Source organism: Bufo bufo, chromosome 5 (assembly GCF_905171765.1).
Source record: "Bufo bufo chromosome 5, aBufBuf1.1, whole genome shotgun sequence".
Classification (NCBI taxonomy): domain Eukaryota; kingdom Metazoa; phylum Chordata; class Amphibia; order Anura; family Bufonidae; genus Bufo; species Bufo bufo.
Genome location: NC_053393.1, coordinates 486,828,436 through 486,851,187, shown reverse-complemented (window position 1 = coordinate 486,851,187; position 22,752 = coordinate 486,828,436). Strand labels below are relative to the sequence as shown.

Genomic DNA, 22,752 nt, shown 5'->3' with positions numbered 1-22,752 from the left:
AAAGTGAATGGGTCGGCAGCCGAGCCGCAAAAACTGTGTAATCCGCACCTTGATGTGTCACACCTGTGAGGTGGGATGGATTATCTCTGCAAAGGAGAAGTGCTCACTAACACAGATTTAGACAGATTGACAAAACCAGTCCTAATCACACAGCGGGACAAGTTAGTTCACAACACTGAGCTAAATAGCTGCCTCAGTCTCCTCTCCTACTTGGCAGGGATTATGATCCTGAATACAGCTGATAAGATCGTCAGCTGAACCTCTTTAGGAGTGGAGTTCATGAGGAGACAGAGAGGATGTAGGGATGCGACTAATGAGCAGCAGCACTTGTATGCAGTCTCCATTACCACATTCTGTCCTGTCCGACCTCTCTGTACTTCATGTCTCCTCATGAACTCCATTCCCACATAGATTCTGCTAAAGATCTTATCAGCTGTATTCAGGATCATAATCTCTGACAAGCAGAGCAGAGAGGAGGCTGAGGCAACTCTTTAGCTCAGTGTCCTGAAGTAAGGCTACTTTCACACCTGCGTTTAGGTGCGGATCCGTCTGGTATCTGCACAGATGGATCCGCACCTATAATGCAAACGCTTGTATCCGTTCAGAACGGATCCGTTTGCATTACCATGATGATGCAAACGGATCTGTTTTGACTTACATTGAAAGTCAATGGGAGGTGGATCCGTTTTCAATTGCACCATATTGTGTCAGTAAAAACGGATCCCTCCCCATTGACTTACATTGTAAGTCAGGACGGATCCGTTTGGCTCAGTTTCGTCAGACGGACATCAAAACGCTGCAGGCAGCGTTTTGGTGTCCGCCTCCAGAGCGGAATGGAGGCTGAACGGAGGCAAACTGATGCATTCTGAACGGATCCTTATCCATTCAGAATGCATTGGGGCTGAACTGATCCGTTTTGGGCCGCTTGTGAGAGCCTTGAAACGGATCTCACAGGCGGACCCAGAAACGGCAGTGTGAAAGTAGCCTAACTTGTTCTGCTGTGTGATTAGGACAGGTTTTGTGTGTACTAACAGGACGGCGGCCATTTCATTTCTCCTAATTATTGTTCCTTAGACAAAATGAGCCATTATAACTAATGAAAGGTATTTGGAAATATATTTATAATAAAATAATATTTAAGTATTTTCATTTTCTTAATTACCGGAGAACCCCTTCAAGGTATAACTTAATGCTAGTTTTTGGAGTAAGTTACACTAAAAGGTGTTCAGAAGCTCAAAAAGTTGCAAATTGTTAGGCAAATATGGTGTGAACTACAATTGGTGACTTGGCTGCGCCCCCCGACGCCGGATGTTTTCATCCGTGCACGGGGAGAAGCAGCAGTGGCGGTGCGGGAACCCAGGTAAGTATATTCACTGTGAGGGGCCCGACACATGGGGGGCAGTTATTGATATTGGATAAACCCTTTAATGAATTTAAACCCTTGGGCTGCAATGTTGGCATACAGAGGGTACAGTACCGACCCATAGAATACTATATGGAACATGGCTGACTTAATATGTGTTAAAATGGGAAAAAATGTATAGTAAACAGCAGTTGACATTAAAGGGGTTGTCTTACTTCAGCAAATGTCATTTATCATGTAAATAAAGTTAATACAAGGCGCTTACTAATGTATTGTGATTTTCCATATTGTCTCCTTTGCTGGCTAGACTCATTTTTCCATCACATTATACCATGGTTATGACCACCTTGCAATCTGGAGTTTTTTTCGTTTTTGCATTAAAATTTTTCTTCCCGGTCTTCCTGGAGCCATGACTTTTTTTTATTTTTCCCTTCACATATCCATATTGGGGCTTGTTTTTTGCAGGACAAGTTGTACTTTCTAATGCCACCATGTAATGTGGCATACAATGTAGTGGGAAGCGGAAATAAAATTCCAATTGTGGTGGATTACAATGATACCACATATGTATAGGTTTTATATGTTTACTGAAAAAATAAATTAAATTATGTTTTTACATCACCATATTCTGACCTCCATGACTTTTTTATAGTTATGTCTACTGAGCTGTGTGAGGGCTCATTTTTTGCAGGGTGATCTGTAGTTTTCATTGATACCATTTTGGAGTGTGTATGTTTTTGATCACATTTTATTCAATGTTTTGGGGTAAGGGCTCTTTCACACCTGCGTTATTGTCTTCCGGCATAGAGTTCCGTCGTCGGGGCTCTATGCCGGAAGAATCCTGATCAGGATTATCCTAATGCATTCTGAATGGAGAGTAATCCGTTCAGGATGCATCAGGATGTCTTCAGTTCCGGTACGGAACGTTTGTTGGCCGGAGAAAATACCGCAGCATGCTGCGCTTTTTGCTCCGGCCAAAAATCCGGAACACTTGCCGCAAGGCCGGATCCGGAATTAATGCCCATTGGAAGGCATTGATCCGGATCCGGCCTTAAGCTAAACGTCGTTTCGGCGCATTGCCGGAGCCGACATTTAGCTTTTTCAGAGTGGTTACCATGGCTGCCGGGACGCTAAAGTCCTGACAGCCATGGTAAGTGTAGCGGGGAGCAGGGGAGCAGCATACTTACCGTCCGTGCGGCTCCCCGGGCGCTCCAGAGTGACGTCAGGGCGCCCCAAGCGCATGGATCACGTGATCGCATGGATCACGTCATCCATGCGCATGGGGCGCTCTGACGTCATTCTGGAGCGCCCCGGGAGCCGCACGGACTGTAAGTATACCGCTCCCCCGCTCCCCGCTCCTACTATGGCAGCCAGGACTTTAATAGCGTCCTGGGTGCCATAGTAACACTGAAAGCATTTGGAAGACGGTTCCGTCTTCAAATGCTTTCAGTACACTTGCGTTTTTCCGGATCCGGAGTGTAATTCCGGCAAGTGGAGTACACGCCGGATCCGGACAACGCAAGTGTGAAAGAGGCCTAAGAGAAGCGATGAAATAAATGGCAAATCGGCCATTTTGATCTTTTTTTCCGTTATGCAATTCGCAGTATTGGAAAATATTTTTATATTTTAATAGTACGGGCGTTTTCAGATGCGGTGATGCCCATGATGTTTATATTTTTTATTATTTATATATTTTTGTATTCTAAGGAAAGGAAAGGGGGGGGGGGTGATTTAAAATTTAATTTTTTTTTTTACTTTTTTTTAAAATGTTTTTGTAGCTCCTCTAGGAGACTACAATGTCCACTAGTTTTTTGTTTGTTTGTTTTTTAATATTGTTACTATACTCCCATAGGAGTATAGTAAAATCTCTAATTGCTAATGTCCAATGTTGGCCTGCCATCCGCTGGTCAGCATAGGAACTGCAGCTCAAAAACACTGGGTCTCTCCAGAGAGACTCAGCGTATTATAATGAATGACTGGCATCCCCGATTGCCACATGGGGATGCGGTCTTAACCCGGAAGCGTAGTCTTCTGGGTTTTTCGCTATTTAGATGCCATGATCACACTTGAACCCTGCATTTATAGGCTGTAATGACCGCGATCTGCATTATTGAAACAGCAGAGACCCGTCAACTATGGCACCCGCTGCACGCGCGAGCAGGTGCCATGTTTGAAGACCCTACCAGCGTTGTATATGTACGGGGTTAATAAATCATCCTGTTGTTTGTTTGTTTTTTACATTTTTTGGGGAGAGGGGGTGGGGCAAATAAAAGAAGACGAGAACTATCATTTAAAATATACTTTTTTTCCCCACGCATTGCCTGAGAAAAAAAGTCATCAAAATACAGTGTGACCGTAGCCTTAAATCCCAAGACTAATGTAAAAGATTAAAATCAGACATCATATAGCACATGACAATCTCTTTCTAACAGAGCTAGAACCAGCCCTGTACCTCACATGGATCCAGAGATCCCCCCTTTCATTGCTCTGCTAGATTTATATCAAGCTGACCACTCAAGGGGAGTTGCCTATCTGCTGCAGCTCAGGGGGTGTGTCCATGCTCTGCCTATCACAGCTCAGGGGGAGTGTCCATGCTCTGCCTATCACAGCTCAGGAGGCAGTTGGAAGGATGAAACTGAGCATGTGCGGCCATCTCAGTGGTCAAAGAAATAATAAGAAAAAAAAACAGCAGGTGGCGCTATACAGATACATTTTATTGAATAGCTCAGTGGCTATACAACATTTTTAATTACATGCAATTACAAAAAGAATTCAGATCCGGGTGCTGGTTTGAAAAATGAAGAATATTTTTTGGGAGAAAACCCCTTTAAAGAGGTTGTCCAGGATCTTACTATTAGTTGTGTATCCTCAGGGTAGGGTTTCAATAGCTGATCGGTGGGGGCCCGACACCCCACACACCCACTGATTAGTTGATTCAGATATCTCTGGTGCCAGAACTGCACAGCTCTGTCCTTATTAAAGTGATTGGGAGCAGCACTGCAGTCACCAGTTCCGTCCATTAGAGCAGAGTTCCTCAACTCCAGTCCTCGGGACCCACCTACCGGTCATGATTTGAGAATATCCCACAAAATGAATACCTGTGGTTAGTCCTGATGCACTGACACTAATTATATCACCTGCTCAATACTAAGGAAATTCAGTAAAACATGACCGGCAGGTGGGCCCGAAGGACTGGAGTTGAGGAACACTGCAGTAGACAATTGACAGAGTAGTTCCGATGCTGGAGCTACCCCAAACCACCTGGTCTTCTAAGGTGCAGGGTGTTAGACTCCCGTCAATCAAATATTGATGGCCTATCCTGTGGCCATCGATAGTAAAATCCAAGACAACCTTTTTAAATTGGGTTTTGGGTCTATTATACTGATGGTTGTCTTTAGAAGGGGCCATCAATATAAGATCAGTAGGGCACCAACCCTGGCACCCCCACTGATCAGCAAAACAAAGGGGCAGCAGTGCTCTCCATGGCTCCTTCTCATCAAGAACATATATCTCATTTTTTCAAATCTCTTTATGACCTAAATAATAGTAAAACGAATACCAAATAAAATTAAATATTTTTGTGCAGACATTTATGTAAATGAAATACCCTGTAGTCTTATGCTTTCTTATTTAACCATATTTCCATGGGTTATCTAGACTTCCTGAGTACTGGGAACATGCTGTACATATAGAAAAGCTATATATACACAGAGTTTTCGATTTATTATTTTCTTCTGGTCATCTAAGGCCAGAGGCTGGGCGTGCCTACGGGATCAGATCTACAGCTGAGCTAACCGCATTGTTTGAGGCAGCGTCTCGAAATAAAAGGAGAAGTGGAACATGTGAAAGATGCCTTCACACAAGATTGCTTGCAGCTGCTCTCCGCTCTGCACTCATTTGCTGCCAGCGGGACAACATCTCCTTTAGTTTTCCTTTTGCAGATTTGAAATCGCAGAAACAGAATTGTTTAGCTAATTTGGTTGTAATGCTTCTGGACAGATGAGGGGTCCAGTGAAATAAACATGTGCATGATGTACTTAGCGTGTGTTTACAGAGATAAGTGAAATAACTGGAAGCGAATACAGCAGATACATTGGGGAGACATGTCTGAGCTCAGAACATCACCGCTTGGACAAATAATAGGAGTATTTCAGCGTCGGCACAGCCTCTCCCTTCTCCGCCATCTAGGTGCCCTCTAGCGGATTCTGATTGATGGCTTTCAACCTGTGCGCAGATTCCATTTCCATATCTAGTAAATGAATGTCAATGGCCCATGGATCATGGCAGGAAGAGGGTGATCTCAGCTTCTCCGCCCCTTCTACTTTTCACAGCCTTGTTAGGCTGGGTTCACACGAGCGGATGCCGTGCGTGGCATCCGCTCCGTGAAAGAGTGCCAAGACCCGATGCAGACTGCAGAGGCACGGAGCATTAACATGACTGATAATGCTCCGTGCCTCTCTGTGACCTCTTTACTCTGAAATCACAGTTGTCACTGTGATTTCGTAGTAAAGAGGTCACAGAGAGGCAAGGAGCATTATCAGTCATGTTAATGCTCCGTGCCTCTGCAGTCTGCATCGGGTCTTGGCACTCTTTCACGGAGCGGATGCCACGCACGGCATCCGCTCGTGTGAACCCAGCCTTAGGCTACTTTCACACCAGCATTTTTGCTGGATCAGTCATGTATCAGCAAAAACTCTTCTGTCATGATAATACAACCACCTGCATCCGTTATGAACAGATCCGGTTGAATTATCTTTAAAATATCCATGACGGATCCGTCATGAACTCGATTGAAAGTCAATGGGGGACGGATCCGTTTTCTATTGTGTCCGAGAACACGGATTCGTCTCCATTGACTTCCATTGTGAGTCATGATGGATCCATTTTGCTCTGCACCACATCGCGGACAGAAAAACGCTGCTTGCAGTGTTATTCTGTCTGCGATGGGGATGCAACCAAATGGAACGGAATGCATTCTGGTGCATTCCATTTCATTCAGTTCAGTTTTGTCCCAATTGACAATGAATGATGACTGATCTCAATAGCGGAAAGGGAAAGCGCAAGTGTAAACGTAGCCTTAGCTAGTCAAGGGTTGTGTATAGTATCTCATTGCAATTGCTTGTTAGAGGGATTATCTGAAATTTCCTGCAGATAGGTCATATCAGATCGATGGGAGTCCGGCTCCTGACACCCCTGACGGTCAACTGTTTAAAGAGGCTGTGGAGCTCTGGTAAGTGACACAGCCTCTTCCTAGGCCAGTGACATCATATTCATCAGTCAAATGGCCTAAGCACAGCTCAGTCTCATTCAAGTGAATGGGGCTGAGCTGTATTACCTAGCACAGCCACTATCCAGTGGATGGTGCTATGCTTGGTAAGTTGTCCACTGGACAGTGGCATCCCTGCCTCCTCAAACAGCTGATCAGTGGGGGTGCTGGGTATCGGACCCCTGTCGATCAGATAATGATGACCTATCCTGAGGATAGGTCATCAATATTTTGCACCTGGAAAACCATGTCTCATCAGAGATATATACCATGAGATTGTCTCAACATATGCCTCAGATGGAAGGCTGCAGTGCTTTCCACTGTATATGCATAAATTGTGATATGTTGCCCATAGACTCTCATTATAAAAAGTAAAGCTTTATTCTATATCTTTATATGGAATAAGGCAGCGTACTACAGGAAAAAGGTATACTGGTCCGACTGAGGCTAGAAGGGCTCTCTTTTGGTCTCTGTTGGGTTAATGGAGCCTTATGGATTGCACTTGCTGTATCTCTTGTTTTTTTGAGGAACGTTAAAGTGGTTTTCTGGTTTGGACAGTCCTACATATTAGAAAGGTCCCTTCATAGTAAGCTGATCACAAAGTGTCCCCTTCTGGGTTCATTGATCACGTTGTTTGTGCGGGACTTAGCAGTAAGTGTTTCGTTTCCCTGCAGGGAGATACTAAGGGGGTCATTTATTAAGACTGGCGCTCTAGACGCCGGTCTTAATATCCCCTATAGCTGGTGGTGGATCCGCCGGAGTTATGTAGAGGCGCTGGCCTCTACTTACCTTCGGCAGATCCACCGCCGCCGCTTCTAAATGTAAGACGGCTTCCTAGCTGTCTTACATTTAGATTGTTTTCTACGCCTAAACCAGGTGCAGAAAATGATGAATGAGATGAGCCAGCCAACCCGTCCCCTTCCCTGCCCATGCCCAAGTTTTTTAGACCTGGCGTGAGCGAGGAGAAGTTGTAGATTGCAGTACAAAGGACCTTCGTGCCTGAACAGGGAACTTTCCTGAAACCTACCCCCCCTGCCCCTCCCAACGCCCTGGATTAAAAAGGTTGTCCAAACTTATCTATCCTGTGGAAGGTCCTATGCTCCTTTAAACCTTCAAAGAGAAATTTATTTGATGTAACCATAGATTTAAGCTTCTGTTATGTTTTTATTTATTTCAGCTATTATGTGCTCGGTGAAGCCTGATGGGATTCCACAGCTATGTCGGACGGATGAGATAGGGGAGCTGTGTGTGTGCGCGCTCGCTACAGGCACATCCTATTATGGTCTGTCCGGTATGACCAAGAACACCTTTGAGGTTAGTGGCAGCATTTTATTATAACGGATTAACATTACTTTTTACAGTCATGGATTTCATACTGCCAGGAATTTTGTTGACATTTATTAGATATTGTGTTCCTATGAGCATTTCTCTCAATATCAGCGTCTTTTTTATGACGTTCTCAGTACTTCGTGTGATTTTTAATAATGAAAGCTTATAATTTTTTACATCACTTAATGTCACTTGCTATATGAAAATTGAATATGCCACTTGGACCGCGAGTGGTTACATTTCTTCGCCTGGGACTTATGGGAAATAACCGTAATAACGCTAGACTGTAATGACTGTAATAATTCACTGGTATTTTTATGCATACATTCTCGCAGATGTCCGTTTGTAGAGTACCACATAAAAAATTGGTATCAAGTAGGATTAATCTAGGCCTTGAAATAATACAGTTACTGTAGGATCCCAAAGCAACAAAGTCTATGACTTAAATGGTCACTGTTGTTTTAACAAACTTTGCATATATCAGTAGTACGGGTGAATACAGTATATAAAATGTTGTAATATATTTTATCAGCTATAAATACCTCTTCTCCCCACCCCCCACCCGCTCCTAAACTAACACATTCTGGAGAGACAAGACGGGTTGTCACCTCACTAAAGGATCAGATTACATGCTGCCCATAGAACACTATGGTGAGGCAAGGGGTGAGTTGCTAGAGGGAGAAAAAGGTATTTTTTCTAGATATATTGCACAGTTTTTTATATTCACTTGTAGTATTGATTTATGCAGTTTGTTGAAATGGCAGTGACCACAATGCCACACGCATCCCGTCTCCGCTCTACAGAATATCATCCCTCAGACTGAAAACTCTGTTGACTTTCATTACTAATAGCTGATATTGTTTTTCAGTGAGTGCAGAGCAAGAATATTCAGTGCCGGGCAAGTCCTCTATAATGTTATTAGAACAGATTTTAGTGAAAAAAACAGCTTCTGAATGTGTATATTGTTCTGCACATGCAGTAAATAGAGAAAAATATTTGAGTATTCGTCACATGAGGGAGGACTCAGTCTGTGAGTGGTAGGTGTAGGCATACACTTGGTAATTTCTAATATCCTCATATTAAAGAGTCATCAATATCTGATTAGTGGGGGTCCAACTCCTGCCGATCCGCTGCCTAAAGTGACCACTGCGCTCCCATGAGCGATGTGTCCTCTTCTTAGGCCAGTGACATCACTTTCCTCGGTCACATGGTCTAGATCAGCGGTTCTCAACCTAGGGGTCGCGACTTTAGAAAGGTTGAGAACCACTGGTCTAGATACAGCTCCGTTCCATTCAAGTCAATTAGGGTTGAACTCCAATACCAAGCACAGCCGCTATCCAATGTACATCTCTGTGCTTGGTGAGCTGTGAGGAGACAGCAGCCAGAGCACTGTGGCTGGTATGGAGAGGGTGGGGGGAGGGGGGTGTCGGGAATTGGATCCCCGCCAATCCGAAGGATAGGCCATCAATATCAAGACCTTCAAGTACTTTACTATGTCAGAGATTGTCCTTGCACTCACGCGTTCCAGTGTGGACCACGTTTTAAAATGACCAAGAAACGCTTACGTTATTTTAGAAGATCATAAAGCATACAAAGTCACAAGAAAGAATGATGAAAACCGTATAGAACAGCCCACTCAGCGGTTTCTGTAATCCAAACCACCTCTGACTGCTGCGTCCAGCAGATATTCCAGGTTCAGCCATGAATGGTTTAAGCCTTATTCACATGTTAGTGTTTGAGACAATAAGGGAGTGCGGAGTAAATGGGGTCCACTGTTTCCGATACTTCCTGGCGCAATAACACGACCTCGAGTGGTTGGAGACTATCCTTTTTTTTTTTTTTTTTTTTTTTTTTACATATGGGTGACAACGCGTTTCAGAGTTGAAAGACACTCTTTTTTTAAAGTCTGAGATCTGAAAACAGTGGACCCCATTTCCTCCACACTCCCTTATTGTCTCCCATCACTCCTCTGGAGGACTGGCAACTCCACAAGTGAGGAGCGAACGATACCGGCAGCACCGACCAATATCTAAATACGCGCCTACACTAGCGTTGTCCCTATACTTGCACAACACTAAAAGGTGAGCACAATTATCATTTTTTATTTAACCAATTGACCAAAAAACGATTACCCTATGAGCTCCTCTCCCTTTTTTTGCCAGATATGTTGGTGTTTGGACAGTGATTGTGAGCCAAAACCAGGATTGGAGCCTCCACAGACATAAGGTATCAGGGAAAGATCTGCACCAGTTCTGGGTTTAGATCCGCTCCTGGTTTTGGCTCATAATCACTGATGGGAATCGCTGACAGAACACTGACGTGTGAATGAGGCATTAGAAGGGAATACCGCTTTAAGAGCTCATAGAGATATCCCATGGGTTGAGCTCTACATCACCATGTACTGGACACAATGGGTACTGAATTTCTGTCCTTGCGCCCTCTGACCTCATGCTTTTCATAACTCATTCTTTGAGCAGTGTACTTTAGGCATAATATAGGTACAGATGCCCTGCTTAGGCCGCAGGATTTTCCTATAGGTCATTTTCTTGGCATCCATAACATTTGGATATATAGGCATATTCCAGCATTCCTGCCTTTATATATCTGTGTCTTTGCTTTAGGAAATAATGCTGTGCTGCTCCCCGTAAGTAAAATAATGAAGGTCGTATCATGTCTGCTGGGCAGAAGACTGCAGTCCGCGTGCTGAGCGCTCACCACTAAAGGCGTTTGTCTGTAGTGAACATTAATAATTGAATAGAGTGTTCTTGCTGCGCACTTGGAAGGCAAAACCTGGGAGGATTTGTAAACTCTGTGCGGTATTTTAATGTTACTGCTTTTAAGCTAATATGAATTCTAATACCGTGAACACAAGAAAATACAATAGAGTAGAGCCAAATAATGTGTCCTAGAGGTCTGGTTATGCAGATCAGCACAATATACCGCCCCAACATAACCAAATACCACAGTGCAGCACAATATACCGCCCCAGCAGAACCAAATACCACAGTGCAGCACAATATACTGCCCCAGCAGAACCATATTCAATAGTGCAGCACAATATACCGCCCCAGCAGAACCATATACCACAGTGCAGCACAATATACTGCCCCAGCAGAACCAAATACCACAGTGCAGCACAATATACCGCCCCAGCAGAACCATATACCACAGTGCAGCACAATATACTGCCCCAACATAACCATATACCATAGTGCAGCACAATATACTGCCTCAGCAGAACCATATACCACAGTGCAGCACAATATACTGCCCCAGCAGAACCAAATACCACAGTGCAGCACAATATACCGCCTCAGCAGAACCAAATACCACAGTGCAGCACAATATACCGCGTCAGCAGAACCAAATACCACAGTGCAGCACAATATACCACCTCAGCAGAACCAAATACCACAGTGCAGCACAATATACCGCCTCAGCAGAACCAAATACCACAGTGCAGCACAATATACCGCCTCAGCAGAGCCAAATACCACAGTGCAGCACAATATACCACCTCAGCAGAACCAAATACCACAGTGCAGCACAATATACTGCCCCAACAGAACCAGATACCACAGTGCAGCACAATATACTGCCCCAGCAGAACCAGATACCACAGTGCAGCATAATATACCGCGTCAGCAGAACCAAATACCACAGTGCAGCACAATATACTGCCCCAACAGAACCAGATACCACAGTGCAGCACAATATACTGCCCCAGCAGAACCAGATACCACAGTGCAGCATAATATACCGCGTCAGCAGAACCAAATACCACAGTGCAGCACAATATACCGCCCCAGCAGAACCAAATACCACAGTGCAGCACAATATACCGCCCCAGCAGAACCAAATACCACAGTGCAGCACAATATACCGCCCCAGCAGAACCAAATACCACAGTGCAGCACAATATACCGCCCCAGCAGAACCAAATACCACAGCGCAGCACAATATACCGCCTCAGCAGAACCAAATACCACAGTGCAGCACAATATACCGCGTCAGCAGAACCAAATACCACAGTGCAGCACAATATACCGCCCCAGCAGAACTTTTCACTACAGCATCAGATTGTTATGTACCTGGCTGCCCCATTTTTTAATTGGCCTACCGCTATTTTCCCTGTGGGGTCTATGGCCAGTCCGCCCATGCTTTCTAGGTAACACTCAAATACTCATATGGCTCTAGGAAGCCAAGATACAGGGAGTTGTTTGGCAGAGACCCCTGTGATCTGGTGGTCACTACTTATTAGTGGCTCTGACATCCATAAACCTCAGCCCTGTAGAGCCAACATTATGTTACACTTCCCAGTGTGAGGAACTTGTCATCTCCCCATATGCAAATGAGCAGTTAAGTGCATTGAGGGCGGATCCAAGCCACTGTGTGCACCCTTGCTCTTCGTGCTTCCTCTGCCAACCCCCATCTCTTCTTGATTGACAGGACCAGATGAAAAACTGCAGGAACCTAGTCCTGTCAATCATGGAGTAGTGCGAGAGGCTAGCAGAAGGAGCAGGAGGAGCACAAGCAGTGTTGGACTGGGATTTCTTGGGCCCACCAGAGAAAATTATTCTTGGGGCCCAACCCCAATATCATCCATAATGTCTAATAGGTTTTGAATCAACAAAATAGACCCTAGCAGCAAGTGATTATCTACAAAGGTAGCTCCAAATGAGTTTTTCTCCTGGGTATTGGGCCCACAGTCTGGGACCACTGGAGGATCCTCTGGTGGGCTAGTCCTACCCTGAGCATGATTGCACTGATTGTCTTGGCCCTCCCTCTGTGCACTCAACTGCTCATTTGCATATGGATTAAAATAAAATAAAATTCCAGTATGATGTAACGGATAAGTGAAAGCTATCATTATATTCAGCTGAGATAGTCCTACAAAGCATTGTACCTGGGTTAACAGTCAATTTTCCTGGTGACAGACCCCTTTAAATATTTGTAAGGATTTTGGTAGAGAAAAATGAATAATTTTGCTCAATTAGAGTATATTCACATACAGAAATTTCTGGGCCTGAAAATCTGTTCCATGCATGTGAATGGGGTTGTTTCATTCAGATGACTGGTACAGGTACAGAAATTTCGCGCGAGCATATCCTCAGGGTATATCTACATGGGATGTAAATTGCTGTTGAAAAATCCATGATGAATCTGCAGCTGGTTCTTCATGAGTTACATGGATTGGATTTCATCCTATCCAATGCATTGGTGAAGTTCGGGGTGGAAGTCCACAGCATAAATGGAAATGCTGCAGATTCAAAATCCACTTTAGGTCAGGGGCAACATGGACTTTGCACGGAACGGTGGGTTTGACCGACAGTCTAATGTGTATGGACGGAGCTCTGGACTCTCCCCAGACAAAAGATGTCAGAGGGCGAGAAGGATTGGGGGAAATGAATATTCTCACCCGATTCTTCTGTTCTCCCAGAAGATAAGCCTCCACCAGAGGTGTCTGAGATCAGCTTTCTCCTCTCTTCTCACTAAATGAACATACACATCGGGCTGAAACAAACGGGAGACGGGAGAGGCATTGTTCGGCAGACAGCTATTGGATGTGGTTTGCAAACAGCTTTGTGATTCAAAGGCAGTCGGAACATATTTGGAGAATCCTTTTGCTTGGTTTGAGCTTTTTCTTTTGTGATTTTAAGAGTATAAGATACATTGATTTCCATTATATTCTATGAACTGGTAATTCTACAGATGTTATCAGGTAAGGGTACTTTCACACTAGCGTTTTTCTTTTCCGACACTGAGTTCTGTCCTAGGGGCTGAATACCAGAAAAGAACTGATCAGTTTTCTCCCCATGCATTCTGAATGTAGAGCAATCCGTTCAGGATGCATCAGGACGTCTTCAGTTCAGTCTTTTTGCCTTTTCAGGACAGAGATTATACTGCAGCATGCTGCGGTTTTATCTCCGTCCAAAATACCGGAACACTTGCCGGATCCGGCATTTTCTCCCATTGAAATGCATTAATGCCGGATCAGGCCCCGAGTGTTCCAGCAAAACGGATCCGTTTTTGCGGTCTGCGCATGCTCAGACCGCAAAAAAATTGAAAATAAATAAATGCTGGGTCCGTTTTTCCAGGTGACACCGGAGAGACGGATCCGGCATTTCAATGCATTTGTCAGACGGATCAGGAACCTGATCTGTCTGACAAATGCCATCAGTTTGCATACATTTTGACGGAACTGCCTGTCGGAATCCTCTGCTGCAAGTGTGAAAGTACCCTCAGGTCTGGTCTGGAATGGGAAAATGTATATCTGTTTGTACAGGGTAAGCCATGAGTTTCTAGTCTAACTTACCTATTGTTTTCCTAGGTTTTCCCAATGACCAGCTCAGGAGCACCAATAAGTGAATATCCATTCATAAGGACTGGCCTTCTTGGATTTATCGGACCAGCTGGGCTGGTCTTTGTTGTGGGAAAAATGGACGGCCTGATGGTTGTGAGTGGACGGAGACACAATGCTGATGACATCGTAGCAACGGCACTAGCAGTGGAACCAATGAAATTTGTCTACAGAGGAAGGTTTGTTGAAATGATACAATTTAAAGAGGAGCTGTCACCTCTCCTGACATGTCTGTTTTAGTAACTACTTGCATTTCCCATGTAATAATCTGGAACATCTATTCTTATGGCTGTTTGTTCTGCCATTCCTTGGTTATTTCTACTAGAAGTTTATGAATGAATTGCCAGCAGCTTGCAGTAAAGGTCCAGATGGGTGTTTCCAGTTGGGGGTGTGTCCCTGCACAGTCTGACACCAGTAGCATTGATTGGACAGATTCAGACACACCCACTACTGGTAACACCCAGCAGTACCTTTACTGCAGACTGCTGACATTTTATTTGTAAACTTCTAGCAGGAATAATACAGGAATGGTACAACGTAGAGTCATAAGAATAGCTGCTCCAGAATTGTTATTACATGGGGAATGCATGTAGTTACTAAAACAGACATGTCAGGAGAGGTGGCAAGTGCTCTTTAAACTGATATAATCCCCTAGTGTATCCCCAAATTCTCGCCTTTGTTAGATCAACAGTAACCTTCTGGCAGGTTATCCTACCTATATGCAGAGGTTCCAAGCAATAACTTGCCAGGAACCTGTATAGTAAATAGCTCACTGTAAGATCCGTGCATGACAACTACTGCCGGGACCTGAGCGTACAGTCAGGCTGCAAGATGTGCCTGCCCGATGATGTCTGTGAATCCCCCAATTTTCTGTATCACTTGAAAATTTAAGTTTACCTATGGGGAACCAAGACTTGTGTGTTATCATGGCGCATAGCAGTTCCTTGTCATTGAGATCTATTACAGATGGCACAAATTAATAAAGGGAAACCCTGGAGATTAAAATTTCTGAAAATTTCCCTCCCACATTTCTGCAAGATGCGAATTATTACATAATTACCTCCTATCTCTTAAAGGGATTGTGCCATGAAAAATATTCACATTTTTTTAAACCAGTACCTGGTTCTGAATACTTTTGAAACAGCTTGTAATTAAAAATGTTATAGCCACTGAACTATACAATAAAATGTTACTGTATAGCGCCACCTGCCCTTATTTTCTGTCCACCTCACTGAGGTGGTCGCACACGCTCAGTTTAAATCTTCAACTGTCACCAACCATATCTTCTGTTAAAAGCTGTGGAAGTTACAGGAAAAGAGCTGTAGCAGAAAGGGCACCCCCCCCCCCCCGCATCCCGAGAATGGACATGCCCCCTAAGTATCAAGCCTGAAATGAGCAGGGTAAATTGAGCAATAAATGTGGAGATCTCTGGATCCATGTTGGGTACAGGGCTGGTTCTAGCTTTGTTAGAAAGAGACTCATGTACTATATGATGTCTGATTTTCATTTTTTACATCAATCATAGCATACCAACACTATTATCTACTACGGATTCCTGTCTCTGTCTCCATTGCCACAACCCTTGGCTATGTAAGCTTCATACTCCATCACCCCTCGCTCCAATATGTCTGCAGTCACCTTGCCCTACTCCAGTTTACCCTTCCATCATATTAGGGTAGATAGATAACAATTCATGAAAAATAAGCTTTTGTAAATGTTTTTCGGCGTCTGATATCACACCTTAAAATAATTTGTATTCCGGTTAGTCGGCGCCGCTGGTATAATTCCCTTTGATAGTTAAGCCATTTACAAGCCTTTCACAATACCTTAGAGAAAACGTCAATTGTATGCAAACCATGTCGCCATCATTCTTGTCTTACAGCCTTTTTAGAATTCACATCAAACTCTCAAAGATATAGCCTTGGAGGACATCAATGGCCTCACCGGCTGTATAGCAAGAGCCAATTGTCAGTGATTTCACTATAATGTGATAATGAATTTCTGAACATGTCCCAATAAAAGCTGAAATAGTCTAGGAAATGTCTAAGGCTCTAATGATTTTGTCATTGCCGCAACCTAGATTCAATCGTCTTCTGGTTCTTCAAGAAAAACTTTTTAGCTTTGAGGAGAGCTAGGAGCCATTTCGAGAGACTTTAGCGCAGAGGAAGGTCAGATTGGTCAAAAGCCAATGTACAGAACATCTTTTACTTTTTTTGGAACTGAATTAGGGTTGAAGTCTATTACAGTTCTGCAGGGCCTGCAAGTTGTACCGAGCCAAAAGGCACAGTCGTTTGGACAGGAGCTGTTCTTCACCCGTAGCATAGTAGTCTTGTGCCGCGCAGAGCGCTATATGGCGCACACAGAGTTCTCACAGCCCCATGGTGTGGAGCAGCTGTGTACCTCTGTAGAGCCTCCGGCACACATCTCCTATGGATATAACTGAGAATATAAATTTTACTGACTTACGGCACCTTCACACTTACCGAGATTTCAGCTGTGGACATATCCACCACAAAATCGGCATGTCTTACGTGGGAATTTTGGTCCAGATAATTGCCGCAGATTTCACCTTTCGCAATTCAGTGCATTGCATTGAAAAGGCTGAAATCTGCTGCAAATCCATATGAAGGCACCTTATTATATTAGTCAGTCTTCTGCAAAGTAGCTCTCCTCCAGGACGAAGGACATACTGTCTCTGAAGAGCCATGTATTGCAGGTAGCTCCCCCTGATAGGTGGTATTACAAAGTTCTCCATCTTCCTGGAGGAGCGCTACTTTGCATACTTTTTATCCCACCAGTCACCAGTCATCTCCCTATCCAACTGTTTGCATAACTGTGGTTCACCTGATTAAAACTCTTTTTTTTTTTTTTTTTTGATCCCGAGTTATGATACCTTTTCCTAATAATTAAATTAGACCTTTGGTGCAATGAGGGCATCACCATTGCTCTTGTTGCATCCAAGCTCCGCTCCTTTCTGTGGCCAGCCCCTCCTTAGCTGATTTGCCACTGCCTGGCCGTGTCAATCAAAGCAGTGAGGGAGGGGCTGACCGCAGAAATGAGAGAAATTTGGGTGCATCAAGAGCAACGGTGACGCCCCTCATTGCACCAAAGGCCTGATTTGCATATTAAGAAAAAATATAACTCTGGAACAGAGCCTTGAATCAGCAAAATAAAAAGAACATTTTAATCAGATGAACCACAGCTATGTGTCTATGCAAACAATTGGATAGGGAAGTCGCTGGTGACCGATTCCCTTTAAGACTCTCTACAGCATCTTGGCAGTCTCCACTAGGAGAAACCTCTTCTTCCCAGATGCTAGTCAGTCTTATAACTTTCCCAGTAGGTCAAGATTAGCAGCGACACATAGCAAGACGAAAACGGGAGATGGATAGAGCTGTCTACCCTCTGTCTTAGTAAATTCCACCATACACCATTCTAGCATATGAGATCTGCTTTCTGGGCTATAACTCTCTTATATACAGCATGTACATGTGTAAAGCTGAGTATTACTGGGCTCAGTGTGAGCCTACAGATGACTGGAAAGTGTGCAATATACCACATTAAAGATATAGAAAGAGACTGAGCAGCTGCCAGATGTGAGCCGCTGTAAATTCTGACCACCTTGTAGAGGGAATTGTTCATTCCGCCTTCCAAGGAGAAGAAGCAGAGGGCTTAAAATGGGCCGTGTCCGCCCCACCTCACATTATAACCAGGATCTTGTTTCGGGGCAGGGTTCCCTAAAAATAGTGCATCTCTTGTCCTGAGAAAATCTTTCCCTTTCTTTTTTAAGGAAGCCTGTTAACGCTGGACGCCGATGACACTGAATGTAGTAGAGCTGAGTTTGTGATTTAGAATTATTGGTGGTTTTATATAGCATTACACGTAACCTCACATATGTATCACAAGTGGTAAAAAGTGCAATCCTAAATTCATGGCATATCTAGCTTTACGTTATCTGTTCACACACTGATTTAGAAGCAGCAGTGCTGAGTTTGCAATTCAAAGGGATAATCTGGTTTTAAAATATAACACTTATTATTCAGATGTGTGCATATAATATATATATGTGTGTGTAATACATATGTTGCACATGAAGGTTCACATTCATTGACTGCAAGCAGTGATTTTGAAAACTATAAGCAGTTGAAGAATAATCTCTGTTACGACCTCTTTTGCAGACAGAATTTGGTGTAAATTCTGCGCCCAAAAGGCTTCTTGATGGACCCACGGAAACCGCCTCTCCTTGTTTTCAGTGGGAAGCCACGGTTTATGGCCGCAACCACACGATGAATAAACCATGACGGCAGTGTGGCCTTCCATTTAAAACGATGGGAGGTGGCTTCTGCGCAGCCGCCCGGCAGCTTTTTTTTTGCCATGGAATCCACACCAAGTTCTGCCTGCAAAACGTGCAAAAGAGTTGTCTGCAGCCTGATAATGAAGAAGTGGGGTCACCTGCAGGTCTGTCTAAAATCAGAAGACATGACATCAATATGAGCACAATCTCTGCTCTGCTACATCTATTTCTCTGCTCACTTCTGTCTAGCCAGATCCCTGCGGGATGCGCATGGTTTGGCCTCTGTCCGAGGTTATGTAATTCCAATTACCTGTCTGAGCTTTGGATTTCCGGCCAGCCTTGTCCCTGTTTATTAAGTATATGGGGGGGGGCTCACAGCATGTTAATGACATGGTGTACGGTTTATGGTCGTTACACAAACACGACATAAACTGAATTGCTGCGATTCTGGGTGGAGAAATGATGAGATTTCCTGAGCGCTGTTGACAGCTGCAGGCTTTACCCAGCTGATAATTACCAGAGAAATCTCATCCCGGCCAGTGTCTGTCATGTTCAGGCTACGTGCTGCGGCCATGTCTGAAATCTTCCCATACAGATGTGTCCCCCATTTCCCTCCTCTTTTGTGGCTACAAGATATTATATTTATATTAAGCCAATGAAATGTGGATTGATGGTGCTGTGTCCTTGCACGGATCCAGTATATTTGTCATAAATTGGCGTATGGACGTCAAACTGTGAGGACTCCCCTCCGTGACCCAAAGTGGAGAGCCGCTAACATACATACAGCGTCTATTATTTTTGCCAACCCAGTCCATCCATGTATTATACGGATAGCCATTCTGGTATATAATACTACCCTCCCTCCAGTAATAATAGCAGGTTTCAGAAGAACTCAAAATCTAAACTTTAAAATATGACAGCGATATTATCCAGGAATTAAATGCAGACCACCTAGGGGGGTTTCGCATCGGCATTAGTGAATTCCATTATAGGTTCCGTTATAATGGAATATAACAGAATTCTAGGAGGGAATGCAAAACGGAAGCTAATGTCAGCTGAACATAACTATATTACTGCCATCTCACTACCTAAAGCCTTTATTGAGAAAAAAGAACTTTTATAATATGCTAATTAGCCTCTAGGAGCAGGGGGGGGGGCGTTGAACCTGCTCCTAGAGGCTCCGTTTGCCCACCTCTTTCTACGCCCTTTTTCTCTTGATTGACAGGGCCAGGCAGCGATGCTCTCCTCCCGCTGCCCGTGTCTGCAGTGTAAACCTTGCGCCGCTGAACGGCGCAGGCGCAGTAAGGGAAGGATGCTTAGCGGCTGCTGGCTTCCTCACTGCGCCTGCACCAAATACTGAACAGCTCAAGATTTACACTGTAGACACGGCCAGTGGGAGGAGAGCATCGCTGTCAATCAAGAGAAGAAGGGCGTTAAAAGAGGTGGGCAAACTGAGCCTCTAGGAGCAGGTTCAACGCGCCCCCCCCCCCGCTCCTAGAGGCAAATTAGCATATTATAAAAGTTCGTTTTTCTCAATTACGGCGGCACGCAGTGAGATGGCAGTAATATAGTTATGTTCAGCTGACATTAGCACATCGCTGATGTCAGCCAGCTTAATACCCTTTTTTTTCAGGTGACAGAAACCCTTTAATCCCTTAGTGACTGTGAATGCGCCATTTTACAGCAATCACTAAGTGGCTTTATTTCAGCTTTTATGGCGCTGCCTTAGTATCCCAGCATGACAAATATTGCGGGCGCCTGACTGGGCTGGGAGAAAAAAAAAAAGGAAATCTCATTGTGATATGAGGTCTATCCTGGACTTCTCGTGGGATGCAGACATGTTGTTTGGCATAATTGCGTTTTCAACGACATCACCTGACAACCACTAAAAAAATCCAACATGGCAGATCAACTTGTCAACAGATATCTGCATAGGTGGACGTCTTTCACGCTCATTAATGTCACAAACTGCATCGATGGTCAGCAGAAAATGGTCTAAATCTTTTAGAGTCTCAAAAAACGTTGTATGGTCCCGTAATAGTAACACCTGATCAATGGGTTTTTACTTCTCCTGCTCCGTCTCGACTGCAATGATAGAGAAAGATGACTTGAAATGAATCGTACCAATGTCTATTGTGATTATAGTCATCCTTAATACAGTACATAGTACAATGCATCTTACAGGGGTTCTCTAGGAATATTTTATTATGGTCGCCAGTAACCTGTTTAAGAATGTGAGCAGGACGCAGAGTGTAGGGGGGACCTCACTACATACTATGCTCTGGCACTTGCATATATTAAATGTTGCTCAGTTTTCCTGTTAGGCTGCTCAGCCATAATGGCATATCATAGGCAGGATCACACCATTATCAACTCTTGTGGACCAGTGTAGTGAAGCCCCACCGATCTCACCCTCCCTAGGCAGCTCTGTAAGTGGAGGCGACTAGCCCTGCTCACATTCTAGGACAGGTTGCCTGCCGCCATTTTAAATCATTCCTGGAGGGTTGTCCAGTGATGGCTTATAAAAATGATAGACCATCACAGTGTGATTGGCAGGGATATGACACATCCCCACATCCCAATCGATCAGCTATTTGACAGCTCCATCCATTATATAGTGGACAGAGTTGGTTACTGCATCACTGCTTCTATTCACTTAAATGGGAGCAGCACTGCAGTACCCCGCTTTGTCCAGTACACCATGAACGGCGCTGTGTACATCCAGCACTGGAGCTACTGCAGAACAGCAGATCGGCGGGATGCAGGGTGTCGGATATTGATGACCTATTCTGTGGATAGGTCATTACTTGTAATATAGTTTGTAAGGCTGAAAAAGACAAATGTCCATCCAGCTCAGCTTGTAAAATCCTGGACAGCTCCTTTAAGATGATTTTTCTAAAGTTCCAAGAGAAGGTATTAATAAGATGTTGGCTATAGATAACTGAGACTTTCCCCTTTGCAGTGTTAGTACACGAGCCTGCATGATGTAGACTACTAGAATATATGGCATGGTCACCTCCTCTATATCGTTCCTGTAGGTTGTTTTGTAGCTTAGTTCCCCTTCTCCCCTTGTAAGTGTCTTAGACATTGTATAACTGTGGTGTGCATTGTCTTTGTGCAGGATAGCCGTCTTTTCTGTGAATGTCCTGCACGATGAGAGGATAGTTATTGTTGCGGAGCAGAGGCCGGACTCCACAGAGGAGGACAGCTTCCAGTGGATGAGCAGAGTTCTTCAGGTGAGACAAACTAGTGGAAAGCGATGAGGGAAGCTTTCTTAACTTTGTAAGTAGTAAAAGTGAAAATTTAGAGGACTGCCCTATCACTTTGTCTTGAATCAATGGATTCAGAAACAGTCAAGCATAGTCCACTCTTGTCACCCTAAAACAAGTCACGTATAAAACCCATGTACCAGTACTGATGGGGTGACCTTACTTTATTTAGAGTGTGGGGTACTGGTCCATCCTGCCTGGCAACTTGATAAGAGGCCCGGCCTATAAGAACATACAGTATATACACATCATGGTTTTACTGCATAACTCGCCTTTGTTTTCAGACATCATCAGTTGGTCTGGATATGACCGCCATTAACATGAAGGCTTGCATACATGGTAACGGCTTCTACTGTTCTTGCGTTTCCTGTAGGCAATTGATAGTATACATCAAGTGGGAGTCTACTGTCTAGCTCTAGTACCAGCAAACACACTTCCCAAAACCCCTTTAGGTGGCATTCACCTGTCGGAGACCAAGCAACTGTTCCTCGAGGGGTCACTCCATCCGTGCAATGTGCTCATGTGTCCTCACACGTGTGTGACGAACCTTCCTAAACCAAGACAGAAACAGCCAGGTAAGATCATCTTGGTTCTATAGTTTACACCATTATGTTACCTTTTGTGAAGTAGAGGTTGAGATGTTAGAAGTTGGCCCCTATGTGTTGGTCTCAGAGAGAGCGGATTCCCATTTAATTGGTATGAGCAATATGGACTTCTTTTAGCAGAGTTTTTTTTAATTTTATCTGCTGACGGTCATAGGCAGGGTCTGCTGACGGACATAGGCAGGGTCTGCTGACGGACATAGGCAGGGTCTGCTGACGGACATAGGCAGGATCTGCTGACGGACATAGGCAGGGTCTGCTGACGGGC

The 22,752-nt window shown here is 44.2% G+C and overlaps 1 protein-coding gene across 7 annotated transcripts in view; it reads left to right on the top strand.

Annotated features, from left to right (window-relative positions):
• DIP2C (disco interacting protein 2 homolog C) overlaps window positions 1-22,752 on the top strand; it is a 442,508-nt gene that overhangs the window by 322,679 nt on the left and 97,077 nt on the right. For all 7 annotated transcript variants that reach the window (XM_040434209.1, XM_040434208.1, XM_040434211.1 and 4 more), the window contains 4 exons: window positions 7,807-7,943; window positions 14,290-14,498; window positions 21,735-21,849; window positions 22,256-22,457. In XM_040434209.1, coding sequence (XP_040290143.1) covers window positions 7,807-7,943; window positions 14,290-14,498; window positions 21,735-21,849; window positions 22,256-22,457 — 663 coding nt within the window. The remainder of the gene's footprint in view (window positions 1-7,806; window positions 7,944-14,289; window positions 14,499-21,734; window positions 21,850-22,255; window positions 22,458-22,752) is intronic.